The 21,930-nt window shown below is 46.2% G+C and overlaps 1 protein-coding gene across 1 annotated transcript in view; it reads left to right on the plus strand.

The window, feature by feature from the left end:
* Positions 1-21,930, plus strand: part of TEX10 (testis expressed 10) — a 633,649-nt gene that overhangs the window by 60,833 nt on the left and 550,886 nt on the right. Inside the window, exon 2 of the mRNA XM_069730421.1 lies at positions 11,414-12,126. Coding sequence (XP_069586522.1) covers positions 11,414-12,126 — 713 coding nt within the window. The remainder of the gene's footprint in view (positions 1-11,413; positions 12,127-21,930) is intronic.

Raw genomic sequence — 21,930 nt, forward strand, 5'->3', positions numbered from 1 at the left:
CAGACACACACTTTGGGCACCCCTATTAATCTTAAGCTTAATGTTTTATAAAAGTTGTTTTTTTTTTTTTGCAACAGCTATTTCAGCTTCATATATCTAATAACTGTTGGACACAGTAATGTTTCTGCCTTAAAATGATGTTTATTATACTAACAGAAAATGTGCAATCTGCATTCCAAAAAAAATTTCACAAATGGATAAGTATGGGCACCCCACCAGAAAAGTGACATTAATATTTAGTAGATCCTCCTTTTGCAAAAATAACAGCCTCTAGTCGCTTCCTGTAGCTTTTAATGAGTTCCTGGATGAAGGTATTTTTGTCCATTCCTCTTTACAAAACAAATCCAGTTCAGTTAAGTTTGATGGTCGCCGAGCATGGACAGCCCTCTTCAAATGATCCCACAGATGTTCAATGATATTCAGGTCTGGGGACTGGGATGGCCATTCCAGAACAGTGTAATTGTTCCTCTGCATGAATGCCTGAGTAGATTTGGAGCGGTGTTTTGGATCATTGTCTTGCTGAAAGATCCATCCCCTGCGTAACTTCAACTTTGTCACTGATTCATGAACATTATTGTCAAGAATCTGCTGATACTGAGAGGAATCCATGCGTCCCTCAACTTTAACAAGATTCCCGGTGCCGACATTGGCCACACAGCCCCAAAGCATGATGGAACCTCCACCAAATTTTACTGTGGGTAGCAAGTGTTTTTCTTGGAATGCTGTGTTTTTTGGCCGCCATGCATAACGCCTTTTCGTATGACCAAACAACTCAGTCTTGGTTTTATCAGTCCACAGGACCTTCTTCCAAAAAGAAATTGGCTTCTCCAAATGTGCTTTTGCATACCTCAGCCGACTTTCTTTGTGGCGTGCTTGCAGAAACAGCTTCTTTCGCATCACTCTCCCATACAGCTTCTCCTTGTGCAAAGTGCATTGTATAGTTGACCGATGCACAGTGACACCATCTGCAGCAAGTTGATGCATCCATCTGCAGCAAGGCTCTCTGGAGGTGGTCTGAGGATTGTCCTTGATTGATCTCACCATTCTTCTTCTCTGCCTTTCTGATGTTTTTCTTGGCCTGCTACTTCTGGCCTTAACAAGAACTGTACCTGTGTTCTTCCATTTCCTTACTATGTTCCTCACTGGAAATTGACAGGTTAAATCTCTGAGACAGCTTTTTGTATCCTTCCCCTGAACAATTATGTTGAATAATCGTTGATTTCAGATCATTACAGTTGTTTTGAGTAGCCCATGATGCCACTCTTCAGAGGAAATTTAAACAGCAGAACAACTTGCAAGTGGCCACTTTAAGTAGCTTTACACACACACACACACACACACACACACACACACACACACACACACACACACACACACACACACACACACACACACATACATATATACATACCGTATTTTTCGGAGTATAAGACGACTTTTTAACCCCTGAAAATCGTCTAAAAAGTCGGGGGTCGTCTTGTACACCGGGCACGGCGTGTGCAAGGAGCGATCCTGGATGGTTCCCAGTGTCTGAAGGAGAGGAGACTCTCCTTCAGGCCCTGGGATCCATAATCATGTAAAAAATAAAGAATAAAAAAAAAAAAATATGGATATACTCATCCTCGGACGGCGCCTGGCTCTCAGCGGTGCAAGCGGCAGCCTTCGTTCCTAAGAATGCATTATGTAGGACCTGCGATGACGTCGCTCAATGCATTCTTAGGAACGGAGGCTGCCGCTTGCACCGCTGAGAGCCAGGGGCCATCCGAGGGTGAGTATATCCATATTTTTTATTTTTATTCTTTATTTTTTACGTGAATATGGATCCCAGGGCCTGAAGGAGTCTCCTCTCCTCCAGACCCTGGGAACCATACGCACCACACACGCCGTATAAGATGACTGGGCGTATAAGATGACCCCGTCTTATATGGCGGGTATATCCCAAATTCCATATTTTATATGTAAAAGTTGGGGGTCGTCTTATACGCCCAGTCGTCTTATACACCAGAAAATACGGTGTATGTATCTATATCTATCTCCTGGCTTCTACCTCAGAAAGTCGACCTCCTTCACCAAGGTCCCCTACTACATCCGGACCTACACAAGCTGAACCTAGCGGCATGGTTACTGAGGCCAAAATCTTAAGAGCAAGGGGACTCTCAGATAAAGTAATCCAAACCCTCCAAAAAAGCAGAAAGCCAGTGACCATTGCCATCTATGCCAAGGTCTGGAAAAGGTTTACGTCCTGGTGTTTCCCAGAAACCCCAGACCCCTTTCATCCCAATATAGCACTGGTCTTAGATTTCTTACAGAGGGATTAGAAATGGGCCTTACCCCTAGCACACTCAAAGTGCAAGTATCAGCCCTTAGCACCTTTTTTCCAGTTCACCACCTAACAGCACCATTGGAGGACTTCCTTCTTACCCTCAGTGGGACAGGAACAACAAGCGGTTAAAAGGATCCTCCCCACTCCACCCACCTGTGTTTTTGCTGTCCCACTGTGGATAGGAGCTGCAAGCTTTTCCTCCGGTGCTGTGCAGATGGTGGGGATCGGGGGACACAGCCTTTCCCTTCCCTGCCGCAGCTGATACTTTCTATGGGGGGTCCCTCAGCCTCCCCAGTGTAGCGCTGCTCCCGGGGTCGGGTCCGTTTCCTCCCACAGGGGGCTCTCGGTCTGTGTGCCTGTCTGCTGTTAGGTGAATGCGGCGGTCGCTTCCAGCAGCGATTGATTCCCAGCATGCGGCTGCATCCTTCTCCAGATACCGCTTCCAAGAATTCGGAAGAATCAGACCAGGAAGGAAGAGACAAATCATTGGCCAGAAAGAAAAGCTATCTCTTCTCGGCTGCAGATACTGATGAGCTTCTTCATGCAGTTCGTAACACCATGCAGTTATAGGACACACCAGAGGAAACCTCGATCCAGGATGAAATGTTTGGCGGTTTACATGCTCAAGTCACAAAGGTTTTTCCAATCAACAATGATATTCGGTCCATAATTCTGGAAGAATGGCAGGAAGCGGAGAAGAGACTAGTAGTACCTAGAGACTTCAGACTCCGTTTACCTTATAATCCAGAGGACATTAAAGTGTGGGATGAAGTTCCCAAGATATATGTTCCATTGGCAAAGGTGGTAAAGAAGACCTCGATTCCATTTTAAGATTCCTCCGCTTTAAAGGATCCAATGGATCGCAAAGCAGATGGACTGCTCAGGAGAACTTGAGAATCCTCGGCAGCAATAATACGGGCCAATATAGCTGCAACATCAGTAGCCCGGTCCATGCATTTATGGATAGACGATTTGGAGGAACATCTCAAAGCTAAGACTTCCAGAGATGTTATTCTCAAATCTCTTCTGTTACTTGAACTCGCAACAGGCTTTATGGCGGACGCTTCAGCAGAATCTGTACGCATCGCCGCCGGAAGCGAGTTTTTCTCCAACGCGGCCAGAAAGGGCTATCTGGCTAAAGACTTGGTCAGGGGATATCCAATCAAAAAATAAACTGTGCGGAATCCCATTCTCAGGGAATAAAGTATTTGGGCTTATTCTAGATTACATTTTAGAAAAAGCCTCAGATAAAAAGGGGTTCCCTGAGGAGAACACACAAAAATTCCAGCCCTTTCGTAGATCCCGACCTGGTCAGAAGACAGACTACAAAGGGAAAGGGAAATCGGTTAGGTGGTCTTATCCCAAGGGTGGAAAAGGTAGAGACTCCATCTTCCCAAGTACAGGTGCAGGAAAGACAAATAAATGACATCAGGTGGGAGGTCGGTTACAAAAATTTCTAGGGGGTTGGCAGAAAATATCCCAAAATCCTTGGATTCTGCAGGTGATTGCTCAGGGGTACAAACTAGAATTCTCCAACCGTCCCTTAGAAAGATTTGTAGTAACCAGACCCTGTCCGCTCTTAGACTCCTCTATGTGGACAAACATCCAGGAGTTGTTAGAGTTAGAGGCAATCATCCCGGTACCCGTCTCAGAAAGAGCCAAGGGCCATTATTCTCACCTGTTCTCAATAAAAAAAAAAAAAAAAAACCTTCGGGAGACTCCCGAATGATCATAAATTTAAAACCCTTGAACAGGTGGGTCAGGTACAAAAGATTCAGGATGGAATCTATAAAGTCCACAACGCCTCTCAGACAAAGACATGGTGATGTGCACCTTAGATCTAAGCAATGCATACTACCATGTCCCAATACACGCTTCCTACCAAAAGTTTCTGAGATTCGCCCTGATGAACAAAGGAGTAATGCATCACTTCCAGTTCAGATGTCTCCCCTTCGACCTTGCTTCAGCACCCAGAATATTTACCAAACTAATGTCAGAGGTAGTAGCCTTTCTAAGGAACCAGAATATTGCCATAGTGCCATATCTGGATGACTTTCTGATAATGGCGAGGTCGGAGAAACTTCTCAAGATAGACTGCAGCTTCACACTCTCCATTCTACAGGACCAGGGGTGGATTGTGAATTGGGGAAAATCATGCCTGGTCCCAGATTCCAGAATGAAATTTTTGGGGGTCATATTAGATTCCAACGCCAGAATATCTTTTTTACCAGAAGACAGACGGAAGGCCTTGATCAGGCACATCCACCAATTCAGAAGGAGTACCCCCTCCATCACAGAGGCAATGAGGATTCTGGGCCTAATGACGGCATGTATACCCTGTGTGAAATGGAGCCAATTCCACTCGCGAGGGTTACAGAAAGATTTTGAAATTTTGGAACAGGAGACAGTACTCTCTGGACAAGAAGATGATTGTTTCTCTGTCAGGAAAGGAATCCCTAACCTGGTGGACCACACCGAAGAACCTAAAAGTGGGTGTTCCATGGGTCCTCGATCCCTGTGTAACTGTTACCACAGATGCTAGTCAATTCGGATGGGGTGGACATATAGAAAGGACATACTACCAGGGAGAATGGAGTCCTCAGATTGCCGCAAGTTCGTCAAATTTCAGGGAGCTGTATGCGATATGGAAGGTGCTATACCATGCCCAGTCACAGGTCAGAGACAGACATGTAAGAATACTGTCCGACAATGTGACAACAGTGGCATTTCTAATACATCAAGGAGGTCCGAAACATCCACCCCTGCAATACTTAGCAGACCAGATCTTCAGATGGGTGGAAAAATCTGTCAGATCCATCTCGGCAGTTCACCTGGAAGGCGCCAAAAATCAAGTAGCAGACTTTTTGAGCAGAACGCCTGTACATCCTGGAGAATGGGAACTAAACCCAGATGTATTCAGCAGTCTGTGCCAGCAGTGGGGAACACCTCAGGTGGATCTTTTTGCCACCAGGTCAAATGCAAAGACCAGAGCATTTTTCTCTCTCAATCCTCCAGATGGAGCCACAGGATTAGACGCCTTGTCTCAGTATTGGGGAGGTCTCCTGTACGCATTTCCGCCTCTTCCTCTGATATCGAAGACACTCAGGAAGATACGAGACGGGAGAGCAATCGTAATCCTGGTGGTTCCTTTTTGGCCAAAAAGGAGCTGGGTCTCTCTACTATCCAGAATGTCAACAGAGACCAATCTTCCTACCGAACAGGCAAGACCTTCTACTACAGTGGCCGGTGTTCCACCAAGACCCAGGCTCTCTACACCTATCTGCTTGGATCCTGAACAGCGAACCCTAAGATCCAGAGGCCTGTCAGAGGATGTAATTACCACACTCCAGGCAAGCAGAAAGCCGGTGACCTTAGCGATTTATAACAAAATCTGGAAGCGTTATTATTTCTTTCTGGGAGAGGTTCCTGTGGATATTTCAAAACCCGACATTCCCAGAATCCTCGACTTCCTGCAACTCTGTTTTGAGAAGGTCCTCCGGCCTAGTACTTTAAAAGTACAGATTGCAGCCCTTAGTGTCGTCTTTTTTGATATGTCACTAGCCTCCCATCCTTGGATAGCAAGATTTTCCAGGGCCACACAAAGAATGAGACCACTTGTAAGAAAATCAACTCCTCCTTGGGACCTAAACTTGGTCCTTAATACCCTGTGTAAAACCCCGTACTTGTTATCAGAAGATATGAGCATAGCCAATCTCTCCTTTAAAACAGCCTTCCTGATTGCCATCACGTCAGCTAAAAGATTGGGGGAGATGCAGGCTCTATCTACTCAGGATCCATATCTTCAGATCTTTGACGATAGAATAGTCTTAAGGGTACCGTCACACTAAAACGACGCTGCAGCGATACGACAACGATGTCGATCGCTGCAGCGTTGCTGTTTGGTCGCTGGACAGATGTCACACAGACAGCTCTCCAGCGACCAACGATCCCGAAGTCCCCTGGTAACCAGGGTAAACATCGGGTTACTAAGCGCAGTGCCGCGCTTAGTAACCCGATGTTTACCCTGGTTACCAGCGTAAAAGTAAAAAAAACAAACACTACATACTTACATTCCTGTCGCGTCCCTCGGCGCTGTGCTTCTCTGCACTGACAGTGAGCACCGGACAGCCAGAAAGCACAGCGGTGACGTCACCGCTGTACTTTACGGCTGGCCGGCGCTCACCAGTCAGTGCGGGAAGCTGAAGGCGAGAGACATGATCAGACACCGGGAAGGTAAGTATGTAGTGTTTGTTTTTTTTTTTTTTACATTTACACTGGTAACCAGGCTAAATATCGGGTTACTAAGCGTGGCCCTGCGCTTAGTAACCCAATGTTTACCCTGGTTACCAGTGAAGACATCGCTGAATCGGCGTCACACACGCCGATTCAGCGATGTCAGCGGGAAATCCAGCGACGAAATAAAGTTTCAAACGATCTGCTACGACGTACGATTCTCAGCGGGGTCCCTGATCGCAGTAGCGTGTCACACAGTGAGATCGTAAGGATATCGCTGGAACGTCACGGATCGTGCCGTCCTAGCGATCAAAGTGCCACTGTGTGACGGTACCCTAAGACTTAACCCAGCCTTCCTCCGCAAAGTAGTATCTTCAACAAATATAAATCAGGAGATAATCCTTCCCTCATTCTGCTAACACCCTAGAAACACAAAGGAAGGGGTCTACCATAACCTTGACGTTAGGGAGACTGTGCTAAAATACCTGGGGGCGACGGAAGGTTGGAGACTGGACACTAACTAACTTGTTCATTCAGTTCGGGGGTCCAAATAGAGGTTGTAAGGCAGCAAAATCAACCATTGCTAGATGGATCAAAACCATGATAAACCTAGCGTATACAGACCAAGGGAAAGATCCCCCAGATATTCTAAGAGCCCATTCAACTCGAGCTGTCTCTACATCATGGGCAGAAGGGGGGGGGGGGGGGAAGCCTCAGCAGAGAAAATTTGTAGGGCGGCGACTTGGACCAGTCTTTCTACCTTTGCCAGACACTATAAATTAATGTCTCATCAGATCAGTTAGCTTTTGGTAGAAAAGTATTACAATCAGTAGTCTCACCCTAGTTTACCATCCATGGTATTCCTCCAATGGTGCTGTCAGGTGGTGAACTGGAAAACGATAATTAGACCTACCGGTAATTGTATTTCCAGGAATCCATCCTGACAGCACTACTAGTTCCCTCCCACTGCAAGTTTATACTATTGACTAATGTGATGTAACATTGGTGTATGACTGTTAATAAACTCTCTTTTTTGCATCCATCCAGATGTGGTACTTAGAAAATCACTGGTGAGTGGAGTGGGGAGGGTCCTTTTAACCGCTGCTTGTTCCTGTCCCACTGAGGGTAATAAGGACGTCCTCCAATGGTGCTGTCAGGATGGATTCCTGAAAATACAATTACCGGTAGGTCTAATTACCATTTTTGATCTAGACTTAGCCGGCCACCGCTGGATCAAACGGTTTATGATTTCAGCATCCAGGATGCATCCTAGACTCCGTAGTAAGGTGCCACCTTGGGACCTCAATATCGTTCTTAATGGTCTAACTCAAGATCCATATGAAACCCTTGAATCTATGACTATAAAGTACTTAACCCACAAAACAGTCTTTTTAGTCGCAATCACTACGGCTAGATGTATAAGTGAGTTGCAGGCCCTGTCGATACAGGAACCTTATCGAATATTCACTATGGATAGCATTACACTGAAACTAGATCAGTCCTTTCTTCCTAAAGTGGTCTCAGATTTTCACAGGGATCAGGATATTGTGCTACCCTCATTCTGCCCAAACCTCTCCAACCTTAAGGAAGAGACCTTTAACACCCTTGTCGTCCGCAGGATGGTTCTATCTTACTTACGACAGACTGAAGCCTGGCTAATCGATCAAAATGTATTCATCCAGTTCTCAGGCCGGAACAAAGGCAAGAAGGCGGCACAGAACACAATCGTGAATTGGATCAAACAGTCTATTTGCCTGGCTTTCTCATCACAGAAACTTGATCCACCTGCATCTCTGAAGGCACATTCTACCCGGGTGATTGCAACATCGTGGGCAGAGGGGGAATGCTTCATTTGCAGAGCCGACACTTGGTCGTACATCCACACGTTCACCAGACGTTACAAGCTAAATTTCAATAGGGACTTAACATTTGGCAGACAAGTTGTGCAAGCTGTGATCCCTCCCTAGAGAAATTAGCTGTTGGTATTACTCTGAAATGGCTGTCGTGGAAGGTGACTAGAGAAAATAGAATTTGTCTTACCGGTAATTCGGTTTCTAGGAACCTTCCACGACAGCACTAATTTCCCTCCCTATCTGATATTTTTTCTTATTGGATGATTCCTGCATTTTTCGTGGTAATTATACATGCTAGTGTCCAGGAAAACACTGGTGGTTGCAGGAAGGGGAGGGGTATTTAAGCTCTTTGTGTTCCTGTACCCTATTAGGGCAGGGAAGACCACCTCCGAAGATGCTGTCATGGAAGGTTCCTAGAAACCAAATTACCGGTAAGACTAATTCTATTTTGGACGGATCCGGGAAAAAAACGGATGAAACGTGTGGCCATCAGGTGCTAATCCAGCGCGAATACAACTCTATGAGAAAAAAACGGATCCAGCGTAAAAAAAAGACAGATCTGTTTTTTTCAAAACTTGCCGGATTGTGCCTGAAACACCTGATGTGTGAAAGTAGACTTGGATATTCATTTATTTCCAGTTCAGACAGAAATAACTCAGTGTGTATAAAGACCGCGATACTCAGACTGACCGCAGGTATCTGGCTTCAAACTTATAGCTTCTTAGATACAGTGGGGCAAAAAAGTATTTAGTCAGTCAGCAATAGTGCAAGTTCCACCACTTAAAAAGATGAGAGGCGTCTGTAATTTACATCATAGGTAGACCTCAACTATGGGAGACAAACTGAGAAAAAAAAATCCAGAAAATCACATTGTCTGTTTTTTTATCATTTTATTTGCATATTATGGTGGAAAATAAGTATTTGGTCAGAAACAAAATTTCATCTCAATACTTTGTAATATATCCTTTGTTGGCAATGACAGAGGTCAAACCTTTTTCTGTAAGTCTTCACAAGGTTGCCACACACTGTTGTTGGTATGTTGGCCCATTCCTCCATGCAGATCTCCTCTAGAGCAGTGATGTTTTTGGCTTTTTGCTTGGCAACACGGACTTTCAACTCCCTCCAAAGGTTTTCTATAGGGTTGAGATCTGGAGACTGGCTAGGCCACTCCAGGACCTTGAAATGCTTCTTACGAAGCCACTCCTTCGTTGCCCTGGCGGTGTGCTTTGGATTATTGTCATGTTGAAAGACCCAGCCACGTTTCATCTTCAAAGCCCTTGCTGATGGAAGGAGGTTTGCACTCAAAATCTCACGATACATGGCCCCATTCATTCTTTCATGTACCCGGATCAGTCGTCCTGGCCCCTTTGCAGAGAAACAGCCCCAAAGCATGATGTTTCCACCACCATGCTTTACAGTAGGTATGGTGTTTGATGGTTGCAACTCAGTATTCTTTTTCCTCCAAACACGACAAGTTGTGTTTCTACCAAACAGTTCCAGTTTGGTTTCATCAGACCATTGGACATTCTCCCAAAACTCCTCTGGATCATCCAAATGCTCTCTAGCAAACTTCAGACGGGCCCGGACATGTACTGGCTTAAGCAGTGGGACATGTCTGGCACTGCAGGATCTGAGTCCATGGTGGCGTAGTGTGTTACTTATGGTAGGCCTTGTTACATTGGTCCAAGCTCTCTGCAGTTCATTCACTAGGTCCCCCCGCGTGGTTCTGGGATTTTTGCTCACCGTTCTTGTGATCATTCTGACCCCACGGGGTGGGATTTTGCGTGGAGCCCCAGATCGAGGGAGATTATCAGTGGTCTTGTATGTCTTCCATTTTCTAATTATTGCTCCCACTGTTGATTTCTTCACTCCAAGCTGGTTGGCTATTGCAGATTCAGTCTTCCCAGCCTGGTGCAGGGCTACAATTTTGTTTCTGCTGTCCTTTGACAGCTCTTTGGTCTTCACCATAGTGGAGTTTGGAGTCAGACTGTTTGAGGGTGTGCACAGGTGTCTTTTTATACTGATAACAAGTTTAAACAGGTGCCATTACTACAGGTAATGAGTGGAGGAAAGAGGAGACTCTTAAAGAAGAAGTTACAGGTCTGTGAGAGCCAGAAATCTTGATTGTTTGTTTCTGACCAAATACTTATTTTCCACCATAATATGCAAATAAAATGATAAAAAAACAGACAATGTGATTTTCTGGATTTTTTTTTCTCAGTTTGTCTCCCATAGTTGAGGTCTACCTATGATGTAAATTACAGACGCCTCTCATCTTTTTAAGTGGTGGAACTTGCACTATTGCTGACTGACTAAATACTTTTTTGCCCCACTGTATAAGATTGTAAAACTGGATCTCAAGACCCACTTGTATTGTGGATTGTGAATAGGCTCCTCTAAACCCAGCCTTAGGCTGTGTAGGGAAGCCACGTCTGGCTAAAACTCCCTGCTACGGCCACCAATTAGTCTACTGTAGGAGTGACTTTCCATTGTAGTATATTGTGTGCGTGTGTAAGGGGGTATTTAATTTGTTCCCTATATGAATGGTAGTTTGCAATGCATGACCAGCATTCTACTTTTCTATTACAGTGGTGGCCACACAAATTCACTCCCATAGAAGAGATTGTAGCTGTGGTCACACCTGGTTAGAGGTACTCTATTCACAATACAATATTTGGACCCCCGTTCTTGTGATCAGGGTGCCTCGAGTCATTGTACATTTGTTTCCTACAAATTGATAAATGCGGTTCATGGGTTTACATCTTTCACATATGCAGACATGCGACAGGCTTTGGTGTAGTTCTGAGAGCCAGGACATGGCGAATTGGGTCCCTACACAGTTTACATTGGTTTATCAGATTGATTGTGTGGTCAGTTGAGATGTAGTGCAAGCTATGGGATAATGAGTGTGCACATGAGAACTGCATACAGAAATAGTTGAATGTGAATGAGTAACCTAGATCATAAGTGACAGCATGTATTAAATGTTTGTTTTTATTTGCAGGATATCTTGTCTCAGATGCACCATTACAACGCTGGTATTAAACATGATGCTCTAGTTGGTCTCCGAGAAATCCTATCAGCATATCCTTCAGTGATTGACACACATATTTCTGTTATCATGAGTGAAGTCGCTGCTGTATTCACAGATAAAGATCCAGTGGTTCGATCTGCTGCCATTTCTGTCTTACAGCAATTAGCACCCATGGTCTCCCAAGAAAAACTTGCTCCTTTCTTTCCTCTTGTAAGTGCACATCTCTCCACTGCTATGACTCATATTATGATAGGTATCCAGGAGGACTCTTTAAAGATCTTTGACATCCTTTTGGAAGCTTACCCGGATCTACTGATTGATCGCAGTAACATGCTTGTGAACAACTTCTTGGAACTTATATCTCATCAGAAGAGCGCTAAAGAATTAAAAAATTCTGAAAAACCATCTGTGTGGACATTGTCTGTGAATCCTAATCGGAAGATCACCTCCCAGAAATGGAGAATAAATGTACTAAGCAAATTAAAAAAATTCTTGCAAGCATTAATTAAGCGAGCTGCAATAAGGTTTCCCAATAAAGAAGTACTTAAGGGCAACATGGATAAGCCTTTCTCTTTTCATAAAAATGTTGCTGTCTCTTGGACAGAACACGCAAATGGTGAACAGCACATCAACCTATTCAATTCAAGAGAGACTCATTCAAATATGAACACATTTTGTTTAAGGTAAGTAAGGTTTTCTCTCTCCTTTTGTTAGATTTTACAAACCGTAAATAGCTTGAGTTGTAATTTTATTCCATGTAAGTATAGGCTGTTCTGTATATGTGTGGTCATATGCCCCTGTTTGCTGCCCTTAAAAGGAACCTGTCAGTTCCCTAGAACCACCAGAAGTTGCGTCGGCATATGTAGATACACTACCTTACAGTCCCTGTATTATGGATACGAAAAAAATACCTAAATATAAACAATGGTGCACAACTCAAAATATCACATTGAGCTCCAACAGGAGACTATAGAGTACTAGATGGTGGCCTGATTCTTAAGCATCGGGTGTTCTAGAATATGCATGTCCACGTAGTATATTGCCCAGCCACGTAGTATATTGCCCAGCCACGTAGTATATTGCCCAGCCACGTAGTTCACGTAGTATATTGCCCAGTCACATAGTATATTGCCCAACCACGTAGTTCACTTAGTATATTGCCCAGTCACATAGTATATTGCCCAGCCATGTAGTATATTGCCCAGCTTGCCCAGTCACATAGTATATTGCACGGAGCCGCGTAGTATACAGCACAGAGCCGCGTAGTATACAGCACAGAGCCGCGTAGTATACAGCACAGAGCCGCGTAGTATACAGCACAGAGCCGCGTAGTATACAGCACAGAGCCGCGTAGTATGCACCATATCCCTGTTAAAAAAAAAAATAAATAAAGTGGCCGGTTCCCGATGCATGTCGCGCGGTCCGGTCTGAAGATTGCATTGCGGTCTCGCGCGATGATGACGTAGCGGTCGCGTCGCGCGGAGCGGGAAAGGCCGGTTCCTGATCCGGAGGGTGAGTATGTAACTATTTTTTTATTTTTTTTTTATTTTTAACATTAGATATTTTTACTATTCATGCTGCATAGGCAGCATGAATAGTAAAAAGTTGGTCACACAGGGTTAATAGCAGCGTTAACGGAGTGCGTTACACCTCGGTCAACGCTGCCATTAATCCTGTGTGAGCGCTGACCGGAGGGGACTATGCGGACGCTGGGCACTGACTGCGGGGAGGAAGGAGCGGCCATTTTCTTCCGGACTGTGGCCGTGGCTGATTGGTCGCGGCAGCTGTGGCAGACAGGCAGCTGCCGAGGCCAATCAGCGAATGAATAACCAAGACAGAAGGACAGACGGAAGTGACCCTTAGACAATTATATAGTAGATATGGCCGTTAAAATACCTTTTATTAAACAGAATAAATTAAAACACAATTTTCATTAAGATATTCTCAAAGGCTGCAATGCTAATTTTAATGAAAGGTAGAACTACAAAATATACAACATATTACCAAAAAGAGTTTATAATGTACCGAATAAATGCTGAGTGGAGCTATGCCACTAACAGTTAACCCCTTCACCCCCTGAGCCATTTTTTGCTCCCCTTCTTTCCAGAGCCATAACTTTTCTAATTTTCTGTCAGTATGGCCATGTGGGGGCTTATTTTTTTGCTGGACGAGTTGTAGTTTTGAACAATACCATTGGTTTTACCATGTCGTGTAACAGAAAGCGGGGAAAAAAAGTGTAATAAAACTGCAAAAAAAAAGGCGCAATCCCACACTTGGTTTTTGTTTTGGCTTTTTTGCTGAGTTCACTAAATGCTAAAACTGAGGTACCATTATGATTCTCCAGGCCATTACAAGTTCATAGACACCAAAAATGTCTAGGTTCTCTTTTTATCTAAGTGGTAAAAAAAAAATTGCCCAATTTATTCATACCATTTTGGTGCAGATACGTTCTTTTGATCGCCCGTTATTGCATTTTAATGCAATGTCTCGGCAACCAAAACGTATTTTTGTCGTTAAGATTTTTTTCTCGCTACACCATTTAGCGATCAGGTTAATCATTCTTTTTTTTTTCCTTTTTTTTCTTCTTCTTGATCAGGCGATTCTTAATCCGGCGATACCAAATATTTGTAGGTTTGATTTTTTTTTTTAAGTTTCATTTTGACTGGGGCAAAAGGGGGGTAATTTGAACTTTTTATATATATTTTTTTTTTATTTTTAAACACTTTTTTTAAAATTTATTTTGGCATGCTTCAATAGCTTCCATGGGAGGCTATAAGCATGCACTACTCGATCGCCTCTGCTACATGGAGGTGCTGCATGAGCCCCAACGCACGTTTCGTGGTGTCACTTCCTCATATCTCCTGAGGAAGTGACACCACCAAACCTGCATTAGGGCAGCAGGAGTATCTACATCTCAACTGAGTCACTAACGTAAGTGTTAACTGCTTTTTTCCCTTCCCTCATGACAGCACACCCAAGAGAGGGGTTCTGCCCAATCAGGACCGGAACCCTACTGAAAAATAAAAGGGCGGTACCTCTCCATCGCTTCAGTTGGGTTTCCTGTCCTGTCAGGGACTCTTGTGCTAAACACGGCATTTTTTTCTCTACTTACCCACTCCTGTCGCAGCGTGGAAGAACAGGCAGGGCCTGTGCGCTGGACCTCGGGTGCTGGAAGCTCCGTCCGCGGATCCTCTGAGCCTCAGCGTCGGTGTAGCAGAGTCGGGTGCCTGGGTTCCTCCGTGGCTGCCGCGCCGCCCTCTCCCCTGTGCCGGCGTCCGGGGGGGGGAATCGCTTCCGGGTCGCGCGGACTCGCCCACTCCCAGCGTGCCTTGTGCGTGACGTTGGGGGCGGGTGCCGGATTCAAGATGGCAGCGCCCATGAACAAAACGCCGGCCGGCAAAAGTTACTCCGGCGGTGTGGCAGAGGAGAGGAGGGGCAACCATTGGGCATCGGAGGAGGCGGGGAGTGCAGTGGATCCCTCCTAAAGTGGGATGGCCACAGAAGACACACTCATGCCCACAACTTCATCATGGAAGTGGGGCAGCGTGAGCAGGCAGCCGTCGCAGCAGCAGCAGCTCTCGCCAGATACCTTGCCGAGCCACCAGCATACCAGGATAAGTAGCCGCTCGAGTGGTGGGAGCAGCAGTCATCCTGTCAGCAAAACTCCTCGGCATCCAGAAGGGACGCTGTACGTGCATCTTTCCAGCCTCCAAAACCGGTACCCTTGACTGTCAGTGGTGGTGAGTGATCTACGTGAATATCACTCTTATGGTAACGGGATCCATTTTTTTCTGCTTGATCACTAGGGGTCGAGGAAGTCTAGCGGTAAATCAAAGAACAAAGACGCGCTTGCAGTTCAGTGGCAGAATGATCTCTGTTCTAACTGCATAAATAAGACTATACAAAAAGAAACCCCTAATTTTGCCACTAGCCTTAAGGCCATAATACAGGCAGAAATAAGACTCCTTAAATATATCCCTTAAAGGGACAGTCACCTGAATTTGGAGGGAACAATATTCAGCCATGGAGGCGGGGTTTTGGGGTTTTTGATTCACCCTTTCCTTACCCGCTGGCTGCATGCTGGCTGCAATATTGGATTGAAGTTCATTCTCTGTCCCCCATAGTACATGCCCTGTGCAAGGCAAGATTGCCTTGTGCAGGCATGTACTACGGAGGACAGAGAATGAACTTCACTCCACTATTGCAGCCAGCATGCAGCCAGTGGGTAAGGAAAGGGTGAATCAAACACCCAAAAACCTCGCCTCCATGGCTGAAGATTGTTCCCTCCAAATTCAGGTGACAGTGTCCCTTTAAAAAAAAAAGGAAAAGAAGCCGCGAGCTGCATACGGATTCGGAGGCCTCTACAGGACAGGAAGCTCGTTAAAGATCCTGATCTCCCTCTACCACCTCCTCCTCTCCCCAGTCCTTGGAATCCTCCTCAGACAGTGACACACTGGGTTTCCCCACTGAGGATGTAGGGACTAGTTAAAGCAGTCAGGGCTGCAATGGGCTTAAAGGGACACTGTCACCTGAATTTGGAGGGAACAATCTTCAGCCATGGAGGCGGGGTTTTTGGGTGTTTGATTCACCCTTTCCTTACCCGCTGGCTGCAATATTGGATTGAAGTTCATTCTCTGTCCTCCATAGTACACGCCAGCGCAAGGCAAGATTGCCTTGTGCAGGCATGTACTACGGACGTCCGATCACGGCGGGTGCACTGCACATGCGCCCGCCGTTTTCTTCCCAGAGGAAGATGTCGGCGACCAGGAGAAGCAGGAGGACCCAGGGACACAGGTAAATATAACAGGGTCCCCGATCCCCCTATTTCTCTGTCCTCTGATGTGCAATCACATCAGAGGACAGAGAATAAGGGTATGTGTCCACAGGCCGTTTTACATCCAGGCTAGCTGCGGATTGAACACTGCGTGGAGCCGCAGCGTTCATTCCGCAGCGTCCAGATGTTACAGCATAGTGGAGGGGATTTTATGAAATCCTGCCTCCACTATGCGTGGTAACACGCATCCGGTGGTCCTGCGATTCCGGACATGCTGCGCGTCTTTTTAGATCGCAGCATGTCAGTTTACCTTGCGGTGCCACTGCAAGGTAAACCACAGGGCTTTGTGTGGGGTGCGATGATCAATGAATTCATCTAGTGGTGCAGTAATCATGTTGACATCATGGGTGTGTCACAGCATTTTATACTATTGGGCAGCCATGCACAGAGACTTGGAAGGAACTGAGCGCTATTTGGCTATTCAATTCAATGGGTCTGTGCACATGTCGGTGTTTCCACTAAAATGTTGCTTTAGCCCCACATTTTCCATTTTCATAAGTTAACATAAAACGGACCATATAATTGGTTGTGCAATTTCTCAACGATGGCCCATATGTGGTTGGGTAAACTACTGTTTGGGCAAGCGGGAGAGCTCGTAAGGAAACCGACATTATTTGAATTTTGGATTTCAATTTTGGCTGGAATAGATTGTGAATACGATGTCACATTTGCTGAACCCCAGAGGCACCAAAAACAAGGGGGGAAAAAACACAACTGACATAATTTTAGAAACTACACCCCTTAAGTAAATCAACAAGGCATGTGGTGAGAATCTTAACCACAGGACCTTCACAGAATTTTATATCATTGGGATATAAAAATGAATTATATATACTCAAGTATAAGCCGCGGCTCCTAACTTTGCCACAAAAAACTGGGAAAACTTATTGACTCCAGTATAAGCCTAGGGTGGGAAATGCAGCAGCTACTGGTAAGTTTAAAAAATAAACAGATACCAATAAAAGTAAAATTAATTGAGACATCAATGGGTTAAATGTTTTTGATAATCCATATTGAATCAGGAGCCCCATATAATGCTCCATACAGTTCATGATGGGCCCCATCTAATGCTGCACAAAGATTAATAATGGCTCCATGTTAAAATATGCCCATATAATGCTGCACAAAGGTTAATGATGGCCCCATCAGATGCTGCATAGAATAATATGCCCCATATAATGCTGCTGCGATTACAAAAAAACAAAAAAAAACTCCACTCATCGCTGGGAGCCAGGTGCCGGTGTCCTGAGCAGGCGGTGACACCGGCGCGCTATGGGGGCCAGGTGTTGTCGCCGCTGGCTCAGGCCTCCGGCACTTACGATATTCACCTGTTCCCGTTCCACCACCACGTCATCGCGCCCTCTGACCTGAACGTCACAGCCAGAGGATGCGGAAGACAGCCCCGCGGTGGAAGGGACAAGAGAATATCACATGGCTCACCCTCCCCTGTCATACTCGCCCTCCTGGCGCAGTCTCTCCACTTCCCTGCTTCTCCTTTGTCCCGGGGCCGCAGCTCTTTCCAGTGCTGAGCGGTCACATGGTACTGCTCATTAACCCCTTCCCGACCTGTGACGCCACGTAGGCGTGACTACTATGTGGCGACATGGCAGGATCGCGCTCCTGCAGGTTGGGTGAAAAGGCTAATTGAAATTTCATCCACCCTGCAGGTACAGGAGGAGTTGTACTTGAGCCCTCCCCCGTGGCTATGATCGCTCTGATTGGCTGTTGAAAGTGAAAGTCAATCAGAGCAATCGTAATATTTCACCAATGAAAATTGTTGAAATATTACAATCCAGCCATGGCCGATGCAGCAATATTATCGACCATGGCTGTAGACCGCGATCTGCCCCCGACACCGACTGACAGCGGCTATCTGCCGCCCCTTCACTTTCCTCCCCTCCGTCTTGTCCTCCTCTCCCGTATGTCCTGTTTTCCACCCCCCCATCCTGTCTTCCACCCCCCTCGCTGTCTGATCCCACCCCCACATACCTCCCGAGTCCCGGTGTCCCTCCAGGTGTCCGTCCGTCTTCAGCGATGGGCGCTGCCATCTTCCAAAATACAGAACCCCCCCCTTTATCATCCCCATAGGTAGGGAAAATAATGAAATAAAGAAAAAATATTAATTTTTATTTTTCCATTAGGGTTAGGATTGCAATTAAGGTTAGGGTTAGAATTGGGGTTAGGGTTGCAATTAGTGTTAGGGTTAAAATTAGGCTATGTGCACACGGTGCAGCTTTGGCTGCGGATCTGCAGCAGATTGTCTGCTGCGCATTCGTAGCAGTTTTCCATCACGTTTACAGTACCATGTAAAGCTATGGAAAACCAAATCCGCTGTATCCATGGTGAGAAAAATACTGTGCGGAAACGCTGCGTTATTTTTCGCAGCATGTCAATTCTTTGTGCGGAGTCCGCAGCATTTTACCTCTGTTTTTCAATAGGAATCCGCAGATAAAATCCGCACAAAAAAACACTGGAAATCCGCAGGTAAAACGCAGTGCCTGTACCTGTGGATTTTTCAAAAGCGGTGCGGAAAAATCCACACACAAATCCGCAACGTGGGCACATAGCCTTAGGGTTGGAATTAGGGATAGGGTTGGAATTGGGGTTAAGGTTAGGGGTGTGTTGGGGTTAGGGTTAGGCTTGTGGTTAGGGTTATGGTTGGGATTAGGGTTAGGGGTGTGTTGGGGGTAGAGTTGTGGTTAGGGTTGTGATTAGGGTTATGGTTAGAGTTGCGATTAGGGCTAGGTGTGTGTTGGGGTTAGAATTGGGGGTTTCCACTGTTTAGGCACATCAGGGGGTCCCCAAATGATAAGCCGACCCGAGTATATGCCGAGACCCCTAAGTTTGCCACAAAAAACTGGGAAAACTTAATGACTCGAGTATAAGCCTAGGGTGGAAAATGCAGCAGCTACCGGTAGATGACAAAAATAAAAATGGGTACCAATAAAAGTAAAATTAATTGAGACATCAGTAGCTTAAGTGTTTTGAATATCCATATTGAATCAGGAGCCCCATATAATGCTCCATACAGTTTATGATGGGCCCCATAAGATGCTCCATATTAAAATATGCCCCATACAATGCTGCACAAATGCTGATTATGGCCCCATAAGATGCACCATAGACACATTTGCCCCGTATAATGCTGCACATGCCCCCATAAGATGCTCCATAGAGATATTTGCCCCCATATAATGCTGCACATGGCCCCATAAGATGCTCCATAGAGATATTTGCCCCATATAATGCTGCACATGGCCCCATAAGATGTTCCATAGAGATATTTGCCCCCATATAACACTGCATATGGCCCCATAAGATGCTCCATAGAGATATTTACCCCACATGCTGTTGCTGCGATTAAAAAAAAAAAAATCACATACTCACCTCTTGTTGCTCAGGCCCCCGACACTTGCTATACTCACCTTTCCCGTTCCACCGCTGAGAGCCGCTGCGTCTTCCGCATCCTCTGCACTGACTGTTCAGGCAGAGGGCGGCGCGCACACTAATCGCGTCATCGCGCCATCTGACCTGAGCATCACTGCAGAGGACGCGGAACATGGAGCGGTGCCGATGGTGGAACGTGGGACAGGTGAATATAGCGGAATGCCCCCGTTATACTCACCTGCTCCTGGCGCGGTCCCTGCAGGTCCCATGTTCTCCAGGCGCTGACGGCTTCTTCCTGTATTGAATGGTCACATGGTACCGCTCATTACAGTAATGAATATGCGGCTTCACCCCTATGGGAGTGGAGTCGGGTCCATATTCATTACTGTACTGAGCAGTACGAAGTGATCTCTCAATACAGGAAGAAGCTGTCAGCGCCCGGAAAACCACGGACCGCACCAGGAGCAGGTGAGTATCATTAGACAGCTGCCCTCCCCCTTCCCTGCCGACCCCTGGGAATGAATCGAGTGTAAGCCGAGAGGGGCAATTTCAGCCTAAAAAATGGGCTGAAATTCTCAGCTTATACTCGAGTATATAAGCTACCGTATATACTCGAGTATAAGCCGACCCGAGTATAAGCCGACCCCCCTAATTTTGCCACAAAAAACTGGGAAAACTTATTGACTCGAGTATAAGTTTAGGGTGGAAATGCAGCATTTACCGGTGAATTTCAAAAATAAAAATAGATCATTATTTCCCCATAGCTGTGCCATATAGTGCTCTGCACCGTTCATTATTTCCCCATATCTGTGCCATATAGTGCTCTGCACCGTTCATATTGCCCCATATCTGTGCCCCATATACTGTATGCTCTGCACCGTTCATATTGCCCCATATCTGTGCCCCATATATGCTCTGCACTGTTCATATTGCCCCATATCTGTGCCCCATATACTGTATGCTCTGCACCGTTCATATTGCCCCATATCTGTGCCCCATATATGCTCTGCACCGTTCATATTGCCCCATATCTGTGCCCCATATACTGTATGCTCTGCACCGTTCATATTGCCCCATATCTGTGCCATATAGTGCTCTGCACCGTTCATATTGCCCCATATCTGTGCCCCATATACTGTATGCTCTGCACCGTTCATATTGCACCATATCTGTGCCCCATATATGCTCTGCACCGTTCATATTGCCCCATATCTGTGCCATATAGCGCTCTGCACCGTTCATATTGCCCCATATCTGTGCCCCATATAGTGCTCTGCACTGTTCATTTTTGTCCCATAGCTGTGCCCCATACAGTGCTCTGCACCGTTCATATTTCCCCATAGCTGTGCCCCAGTGCCCCATATAGTGCTCTGCACCATTCATATTTCCCCATAGATGCTCCACATAAATCTCTGCCGCTGCTGCTGCAATAAAAAAAAAAAATGCCATACTCACCTCTCTTGATTGCAGCTACCAGCGTCCCGTCTCGGCGTCTCTCCGCTCTGACTGATCAGGCAGAGGGCGCCGCGCACACTATATGCGTCATGGCCCCCTCTGACCTGCACAGTCAGAGCGCAGATAGACGCCGGGAAGATGGAGCGACGCCCGGCGGCTGGAACGGGGACAGGTAAATATGACATACTTACCTAGTCCCAGCGATCCTGGCGCTCCCCGCCTGTCCCACTGTCTTCTGTGCTGCAGCCTCTTCCTCTATCAGCGGTCACCGGCACCGCTGATTAGAGAAATGAATAGGCGGCTCCACCCCTATGGGAGATGGAGCCGCCTATTCATTTCTCTAATGAGCGGTCCCACGTGACCGCTGAAGAGGGGAAGAAGCTGCAGCACAGAAGACCGTGGGACAGGCAGGGGGAGTGCCAGGATCGCTGGGACTAGGTAAGTATGCCTCAGCGCCCTCTCACCCGCCGACCCCACTGCTACCGTGACTCGAGTATAAGCCGAGAGGGGCACTTTCAGCCCAAAAATTTGGGCTGAAAATCTCGGCTTATACTCGAGTATATATGGTAGTTCCTTGGGAAGTCTAGTTTCCAAAATGGGTTCACTTGTGGGGGAGCTCCAATGTTTAGGCACACAGGGGCTCTCCAAACGCGACATGGTGTCCTCCAACGATTGGAGCTAATTTTTCATTCAATAAGTCGAATGGCGCTCCTTCCCTTCCAAGCCTTGCCGTGTGCCCAAACAGTGGTTTACCCCCACATGTGAAGTATCGATGTACTCAGAAGAAATTAACCAACAAATTTTGGGATCC

Source organism: Ranitomeya imitator, chromosome 6 (assembly GCF_032444005.1).
Source record: "Ranitomeya imitator isolate aRanImi1 chromosome 6, aRanImi1.pri, whole genome shotgun sequence".
In the NCBI taxonomy this organism is placed as follows: domain Eukaryota; kingdom Metazoa; phylum Chordata; class Amphibia; order Anura; family Dendrobatidae; genus Ranitomeya; species Ranitomeya imitator.